The sequence below is a fragment of the Petromyzon marinus genome, assembly GCF_048934315.1.
Source record: "Petromyzon marinus isolate PM22_M1 ecotype Great Lakes invasive population chromosome 70 unlocalized genomic scaffold, UKy_Petmar_22M1.pri1.0 chr70_unloc.2, whole genome shotgun sequence".
Lineage (NCBI taxonomy): Eukaryota > Metazoa > Chordata > Hyperoartia > Petromyzontiformes > Petromyzontidae > Petromyzon > Petromyzon marinus.
Window position 1 is genome coordinate 462,557 of NW_027422604.1, and position 9,455 is coordinate 472,011.

At 47.4% G+C, this 9,455-nt stretch overlaps 1 protein-coding gene and 1 long non-coding RNA gene across 2 annotated transcripts in view; one reads left to right on the forward strand and one right to left on the reverse strand.

The window, feature by feature from the left end:
* The window catches only part of LOC142908102 (uncharacterized), a 228,097-nt gene that overhangs the window by 28,719 nt on the left and 189,923 nt on the right, over positions 1 to 9,455 (reverse strand). The gene's annotated exons all lie outside the window — the stretch shown is intronic.
* Positions 1 to 9,455, forward strand: part of LOC116957167 (uncharacterized) — a 32,255-nt gene that overhangs the window by 15,493 nt on the left and 7,307 nt on the right. Inside the window, exon 3 of the mRNA XM_032979147.2 lies at positions 2,699 to 2,750. Within this exon, the coding sequence (XP_032835038.2) occupies positions 2,699 to 2,750 (52 nt within the window). The remainder of the gene's footprint in view (positions 1 to 2,698; positions 2,751 to 9,455) is intronic.

Here is a 9,455-nt window from a genome sequence, read left to right on the forward strand (position 1 = left end):
GCTACACGGGGGATCTTTGTTTTTTATAGGGTATATATGTGTGTGTGTATATATAGGGTATGTCTATGTGTGTAGGGTGTATGTATATAGATGTGTCTGTATGTGTGTAAGGGATCACCGATTGGCCACGGAAAGGGGCGGTTGTTGCTATTCCCACCACGGCCACACCCCCAGCCTCCTGCAGACACTGAGCTTGACCACCTGGGTTCGAGCCCTGGGTCTGGGTCTATCAGGGGGTTCACAACACCCGGGTCCAGGTCACTGAGATTGACATCCTGGGTTCGAGCCCTGGGTCTGGGTCTCTGTCTATCAGGGGGTTCACAACGCCCGGGTCCAGGTCACTGAGGCCTGGGTTCGAGCCCTGGGTCTGGGTCTCTGTCTATCAGGGGGTTCACAACGGCCGTGTCCAGGTCACTGAGCTTGACATCCTGGGTTCGAGCCCTGGGTCTGGGTCTAACAGGGGGTTCACAATGCCCGTGTCCCAGTCACTGAGATTGAGGCCTGGGTTCGAGCCCTGGGTCTGGGTCTCTGTGTATCAGGGGGTTCACAACGCCCGTGTCCCAGTCACTGAGCTTGAGACCTGGGTTCGAGCCCTGGGTCTGGGTCTCTGTCTATCAGGGGGTTCACAATGCCCGTGTCCAACACACTGAGATTGAGGCCTGGGTTCGAGCCCTGGATCTGGGTCTCTGTCTATCAGGGGGTCCAGGTCACTGAGGCCTGGGTTCCAGCCCTGGGTCTGGGTCTCTGTCTATCAGGGGGTTCACAACGGCCATGTGCAGGTCACTGAGCTTGAGACCTGGGTTCGAGCCCTGGGTCTGAGTCTCTGTCAGGGGGTTCACAACGCCCGTGTCCCAGTCACTGAGCTTGACGTCCTGGGTTCGAGCCCTGGGTCTGGGTCTATCAGGGGGTTCACAACGGCCGTGTCCAGGTTACTGAGCTTGAGACCTGGGTTCGAGCCCTGGGTCTGGGTCTCTGTGTATCAAGGGGTTCACAATGCCCGTGTCCCAGTCACTGAGCTTGACATCCTGGGTTCGAGCCCTGGGTCTGGGTCTCTGTGTATCAGGGGGTTCACAATGCCCGTGTCCAACACACTGAGATTGAGGCCTGGGTTCGAGCCCTGGGTCTGGGTCTCTGTGTATCAGGGGGTTCACAACGGCCGTGTCCCAGTCACTGAGCTTGAGACCTGGCTTCGAGCCCTGGGTCTGGGTCTCTGTGTATCAGGGGGTTCACAACGGCCGTGTTCAGGTCACTGAGACCTGGGTTCGAGCCCTGGGTCTGGGTCTCTGTCTATCAGTGAGTCCAGGTCACTGAGACCTGGCTTCGAGCCCTGGGTCTGGGTCTCTGTGTATCAGGGGGTTCACAACGCCCGTGTCCAGGTCACTGAGGCCTGAGTTCGAGCCCTGGGTCTGGGTCTCTGTCTGTCAGGGGGTTCACAACGCCCGGGTCCAGGTCACTGAGGCCTGGGTTCGAGCCCTGGGTCTGGGTCTCTGTCTATCAGGGGGTTCACAACGGCCGTGTCCAGGTCACTGAGCTTGACATCCTGGGTTCGAGCCCTGGGTCTGGGTCTAACAGGGGGTTCACAATGCCCGTGTCCCAGTCACTGAGATTGAGGCCTGGGTTCGAGCCCTGGGTCTGGGTCTCTGTGTATCAGGGGGTTCACAACGCCCGTGTCCCAGTCACTGAGCTTGAGACCTGGGTTCGAGCCCTGGGTCTGGGTCTCTGTCTATCAGGGGGTTCACAATGCCCGTGTCCAACACACTGAGATTGAGGCCTGGGTTCGAGCCCTGGATCTGGGTCTCTGTCTATCAGGGGGTCCAGGTCACTGAGGCCTGGGTTCCAGCCCTGGGTCTGGGTCTCTGTCTATCAGGGGGTTCACAACGGCCATGTGCAGGTCACTGAGCTTGAGACCTGGGTTCGAGCCCTGGGTCTGAGTCTCTGTCAGGGGGTTCACAACGCCCGTGTCCCAGTCACTGAGCTTGACGTCCTGGGTTCGAGCCCTGGGTCTGGGTCTATCAGGGGGTTCACAACGGCCGTGTCCAGGTTATTGAGCTTGAGACCTGGGTTCGAGCCCTGGGTCTGGGTCTCTGTGTATCAAGGGGTTCACAATGCCCGTGTCCCAGTCACTGAGCTTGACATCCTGGGTTCGAGCCCTGGGTCTGGGTCTCTGTGTATCAGGGGGTTCACAATGCCCGTGTCCAACACACTGAGATTGAGGCCTGGGTTCGAGCCCTGGGTCTGGGTCTCTGTGTATCAGGGGGTTCACAACGGCCGTGTCCCAGTCACTGAGCTTGAGACCTGGCTTCGAGCCCTGGGTCTGGGTCTCTGTGTATCAGGGGGTTCACAACGGCCGTGTTCAGGTCACTGAGACCTGGGTTCGAGCCCTGGGTCTGGGTCTCTGTCTATCAGTGAGTCCAGGTCACTGAGACCTGGCTTCGAGCCCTGGGTCTGGGTCTCTGTGTATCAGGGGGTTCACAACGCCCGTGTCCAGGTCACTGAGGCCTGGGTTCGAGCCCTGGGTCTGGGTCTCTGTCTGTCAGGGGGTTCACAACGGCCGTGTCCCAGTCACTGAGATTGACGACCTGGGTTCGAGCCCCGTGTAGTCTGTAAGAGACTGCATACCAGGCGAGGTAGTTAACATCTCGTAGGCACCGTGGTTGAGAGAGGGGGGGGTTGTCTCTGTGTGTGGTGTCTCGTGCAGTGCCTCTGGTGTCAGCGTGGTGGCCATCGACAACAAGATTGAGCAGGCGATGGTGAGGAGCGGTCACCACACTAGCAACATTCACCACGCTCACCACGCTCACCACACTAGCAACATTCACCACGCTCACCACGCTCACCACACTAGCAACATTCACCACGCTCACCACGCTCACCACACTAGCAACATTCACCACACTCACCACACTAGCAACATTCACCGCACTCACCACACTCACCACATTAGCAACATTCACCACGCTCACCACGGTAGCAACATTCACCACACTCACCACGCTCACCACACTAGCAACATTTACCACACTCACCACGCTCACCACACTCACCACACTAGCAACACTTACCACACTCACCACACTCACCACGCTCACCACACTAGCAACATTCACCACGCTCACCACACTCACCACGCTCACCACACTCACCACGCTCACCACGCTCACCACACTAGCAACATTCACCACGCTCACCACACTCACCACGCTCACCACACTCACCACGCTCACCACGCTCACCACACTAGCAACATTCACCACGCTCACCACACTCACCACGCTCACCACACTCACCACACTTACCACACTAGCAACATTCACCACTCTCACCACACTCACCACACTCACCACGCTCACCGCAATACCCACACTAACCACACTAGCAACATTCACCATACTCACCATACTAACCACACTCACCACGCTCACCACACTCGCCACATTCACCACGCTCACCACACTCACCGCAATACCCACACATTGACCACATTTACCACATTTACCACACTCACCACGCTCACCACATTCGCCACACTAACCACACTCACCACGCTCACCGCACTAACCACACTAGCGACACTGACCACATTTACCACACTCACCACACTAACCACACTAACCACACTCACCACGCTCACCGCAATACCCACACTAACTACACTAGCGACATTTTCCACATTTACCACACTCACCACGCTAACCACACTAACCACACTCACCACGCTCACCGCAATACCCACACTAACCACACTAGCGACATTTACCACATTTACCACACTCACCACGCTAACCACACTAACCACATTCACCACACTAGTGACATTGACCACATTCACCACACTCACCATGCTAACCACACTAACCACATTAGTTAGTCTGGGAAATGCAACTCTATGGGCAATGCAATTCTATGGACGATGTTAGTCTATGGGCAATGTTAGTCTATGAGCAATGTTAGTCTATGGGTAATGTTAGTCTATGGACAATGTAAGTCTATGGGTAATGGTAGTCTATGGGCAATGTTAGTCTATGGGCAATGTTAATCTATGGGCAATGTTAGTCTATGGGCAATGTTAGTCTATGGGCAATGTTAGTCTATGGGTAATCTTAGTCTATGGGCAATGTTAGTCTATGGGCAATGTTAGTCTATGGGTAATGTTAGTCTATGGGCAATGTTAGTCTATGGGTAATGTTAGTCTATGGGCAATGTTAGTCTATGGGCAATGTTAGTCTATGGGCAATGTTAGTCTATGGTCAATGTTAGTCTATGGGCAATGTTAGTCTATGGGTAATCTTCTTTGGTTCTTTCGGTAAAGTCACGTAGAATGAGAATAAAATAATACATTGATAAAATAAAATAACACAATCAAATTCTCACGATGTTTCGGCCACAACACAAGCGGCCTTCATCAGGTGAAGGGACGAGACTGTTTGGAGGACAGCGCTGGAGCGAACAAAGCCACGCTCAGATCACGACCTTTAAGCTGTGTGAGAAGAAACAAAGCGCCTTGACAAAGGAATTAGCATAGAATTTAGCATTGAAATAGCTGAGTGATTAGCTTGTGACTGGTCACAGAAATGGCTATGTTAAAGTCAAAGCATACACATTCACAGAGGCACCTAGTGCAAATCAAACAGGAGAATTTAGCATTGAAATAACTAGGAGAATTTAGCATTGAAATAACTGAGTGATTAGCTTGTGACTGGTCACAGAAATGGCTATGTTAAAGTCAAAGCCTACACATCTGAGCTATTCACAGTAACTGGGTATACACTACACTATATAATGAATACTATATAGTAAACCAATAAAAAACTAAAATATAAATTACCTCAATGTTATCAATAAAATCTATATATTCTCCAATCAGCTAAGCTACCAACAATAAGTCGTTATATATCACAATGCTATATGGCGAAAAAATGGGTGGATTCTTACCCTCATCGTCTCTACTATCAACTCCCCCACCTGTAAACTGGCACGTTTTCTTGCTGATATACTGCGACCTTTCACTGGAAAAACCACCTCTGCGGTACTAAATTCTACTCACCTGGTATCGACAATCAAAGGCATTTCCCTGTCCCCAGACGACCTGCTTGTCAGTTTTGATGTGGTGTCCTTGTTCACCAAAGTCCCGATACCTGACACCATCGCTATCATTGAAGACCTGGTTCATCAAGGACTGCATACTGATGTACCCCCCCTGGTGAGACATTGCTTAACCAATACATACTTCACCTGGAATGGAACTTTCTACAAACAAACTGAGGGCACCCCAATGGGCTCCCCCCTATCTCCGGTTGTAGCCAACGTATTCATGGAAAAATTTGAAACTGACGCAATCCAGACTGCCACTCTACGCCCGACCTTATGGAAGAGGTACGTGGATGACACTTTTGTCATCTGGCCACATGGCCAGCCTGCTCTAGACCAATTCCGCGACCACATCAATTCCATACACCCAGCCATCAGATTTACCATGGAGGTCGAAAAAGATGGCAAACTACCCTTTTTGGATGTCTTAATTAAAAGGAGACATGATGGTTCAATGAGCCACTCTGTCTACAGGAAAGCTACCCATACAGATGCGTACTTGAAACCGGATTCCCACCACCATCCATCCCAGAAGAACTCCCTCATCAAGACCCTATACCATAGAGCCCAATGCATTTCCGACCAGGAACACATTACCAGTGAACTCAAGCACGTACACCAGGCTCTCAGGGCTAATGGTTACTCCGACTACACAATCCGCAAAGCCATCACTCCATTCATGAAGAAGGATCCTCTTGTGGAGCCACTCAAAACCATCACCTTACCCTACATTGCAGGGGTCACTAAAAAGATCTCCAAAATCCTGAATAAACACAAGATCCAGGTCCGATTCAACACTACATAAAATCCGTGATCTGGTTCCATCTGTAAAAGATGCTGTTCCAGACATACAGTACCCGGGCGTTTACAAACTAAAGTGCCTCTGTGGTAGTAGCTACATTGGAGAAACCAAACGACATATCTCAGACCGCATCCGCGAACATAAAGCAGACTTGAAACACGGTAGAATGAACTCCTCTGCCGTGGCAGATCACTGTTATAATTCAGTGGGCTCACATGACATTGACTTCTACAAGACGGAGGTTCTTTGCAAACCAACTGGCTACCATGAGAGATTTGTTCATGAGGCCATTCACATATACAAGCACAGAGACAATTTCAACCGAGAAGATGTATTCTGGCTTAGTAACCATTGGAAAGATGTTTTAAACGATTTCCGTTCTTAATTAATTGTATTTTACGATGACCTTGAGACCGCAGCTCTTTCGCTGGCATTGACTCTTAATACCTCTCACACCACGGTTAATGGTATGGTTTACAACATGGAGTATAACAGCGCCTCGCAGCTGTCTCTCTCCCCCTCCTCCGTTCCGACCATGGATGAACTCGTCCGTCTGAACGGGGCTCGTAGCTATCCGTGGTGCTAAAGTTGAGGGTAAGAATCCACCCATTTTTTCGCCATATAGCATTGTGATATATAACGACTTATTGTTGGTAGCGTAGCTGATTGGAGAATATATAGAGTTTATTGATAACATTGAGGTAATTTATATTTTAGTTTTTTATTGGTTTACTATATAGTATTCATTATATAGTGTAGTGTATACCCAGTTACTGTGAATAGCTCAGATGTGTAGGCTTTAACATAGCCATTTCTGTGACCAGTCACAAGCTAATCACTCACTTATCTCAATGCTAAATTATCCTAGTTATTTAAATGCTAAATTCTCCTGTTTGATTTGTACTAGGTGCCTCTGTGAATGTGTATGCTTTGACTTTAACATAGCCATTTCTGTGACCAGTCACAAGCTAATCACTCAGCTATTTCAATGCTAAATTCTATGCTAATTCCTTTGTCAAGGGGTGCCTCTGTGGATGTGTATGCTTTAACTTTAACATAGCCATTTCTGTGACCAGTCACAAGCTAATCACTCAGCCATTTCAATGCTAAATTATATGCTAATTCCTTTGTCAAGGCACTTTGTTACTTCTCACACAGCTTAAAGGTCGCGATCTGAGCGTGGCTTGGTTCGCTCCAGCGCTGTCCTACCAGACAGTCTCGTCCTTTCACCTGATGAAGGCCGCTTGTGTTGTGGCCGAAACGTCGTGAGAATTTTATTGTGTTATTTTATTTTATCAATTTATTATTTTATTCTCATTCTACGTGACTTTACCGAAAGAACCAAAGAAGATGAATCCTTGCAGTCACGAAAGCTTTAAATCGAAATCTATGGGTAATGTTAGTCTATGGGTAATGTTAGCCTATGGGTAATGTTAGTCTATGGGTAATGTTAGTCTATGGGCAATGTTAGTCTATGGGCAATGTAGATCTATGAGTAATGTTAGTCTATGGGCAATGTAGTCTATGGGCTATGTGAGTCTATGGGCAATGTTAGTCTATGGGCAATGTTAGTCTATGGGCAATGTTAGTCTATGGGCAATGTAACTCTATGGGTAATGTTAGTCTATGGGTAATGTAACTCTATGGGCAATGTTAGTCTATGAGTAATGTTATTCTTAGCTCTTTCGGTAAAGTCACGTTGAAGGGAAACAATAAAATAATTAAATACATAAAAAACAATAAAAATTCTCACGACGTTTCAACCATAACACAAACGATCGTCATCAGGTGTGTCGGTTTAGCATTAATTAATTAATTTTTAAACGGTGTATTCATTTCTTTATAAAAAAACGTCAGCGCCACGCCCAGAGATTTGGCAGTTTATTTAGAAGGACTTGTCCATCTATGTTCTGAAAAGAGGAGGGGGGAGACGAAAAATTAATGCATGCTGTCTGAAAGCCACTGTAAGCGCGAACAATCAATTAAGACCTGAAATGGTTAATCAAATCTTTCCAATGATTGCTAAGCCAGAATCCATCTTCTCGGTTGGAATTGTCTCTGTGCTTGTATATGTGGATAGCCTCATGAACGAATCTCTCATGGTAGCCGGATGGCTTACAAAGAACCTCTGTCTTGGAAAAGTCAATGTCATGTGAGCCTACTGAATTATAACAATGATCTGCCACGGCCGAGGTGTTGGTACTGCCGTGTTTAAGGTCTGCTTTGTGTTCACGAATGCGGTCCGAGACATGGCGTTTGATTTCTCCAATGTAACTATTACCACAGAGGCAACTGAGTTTGTAGACACCAGGATACTGTATGTCCGGAATCACATCTTTTACAGACGGAACCAGATCACGGATTTTATGTAATGTGTTGAAACGGACCTGGATCTTGTGTTTATTCAAGATTTTGGAGATTTTTTTTGTGATCCCCGCAATGTAGGGTAAAGTGATGGTTTTGAAAGGCTCCTCAAGAGGGTCCTTCTTCATGGTTTGAGTGATAGCTTTGCGGATTGTATAGTCGGAATAACCATTAGCCTTAAGAGCTTGGTGTACGTGCTTGAGTTCACTGCCTATGTGTTCCTGGTCGGATATGCATTGGGCTCTATGGTACAGAGTCTTGATAAGAGAATTCTTCTGTGATGGATGGTGGTGGGAATCCGGTTTCAGATAAGCATCCGTATGGGTAGCTTTCCTGTAGACAGAGTGGCTCATTGAACCATCAGGTCAGAGACAATTCCAACCGAGAAGATGGATTCTGGCTTAGCAATCATTGGAAAGATTTGATTAACCATTTCAGGTCTTAATTGATTGTTCACGCTTACAGTGGCTTTCAGACAGCATACATTAAATTTTTCATCTCGCCCCTCCTCTTTTCAGAACATAGATGGACAAGTCCTTCTAAATAAACTGACAAATCGCTGTGCGTGGCGCGACGTTTTTATAATAAATAAGTAAATATATACACCGTTTAAAAATAAATTAATTAATGCGAACCGACACACCTGATGACGACCGTTTGTGTTATGGTCGAAACGTCATGAGAATTTTTATTGTTTTATATATATTTTATTGTTTCCCTTCAACATGACTTTACCGAAAGAGCTAAGAATATGAATTACTGCAGTCACGAAAGCTTTAAATCAAAGTCTATGGGTAATGTTAGTCTATGGGTAATGTTAGTCTATGGGTAATGTTAGTCTATGGGCAATGTTAGTCTATGGGTAATGTTAGTCTATGGGTAATGTTAGTCTATGGGTAATGTTAGTCTATGGGTAGTGTTAGTCTATGGGTAGTGTTAGTCTATGGGTAATGTTAGTCTATGGGTAATGTTAGTCTATGGGTAATGTTAGTCTATGGGCAATGTTAGTCTATGGGTAATGTTAGTCTATGGGTAATGTTAGTCTATGGGTAGTGTTAGTCTATGGGTAATGCAAGTCTATGGGCAATGTTAGTCTATGGGCAATGTTAGTCTACGGGTAATGTTAGTCTATGGGTAATGTTAGTCTATGGGTAATGTTAGTCTATGGGCAATGTGAGTCTATGGGTAATGTTAGTCTATG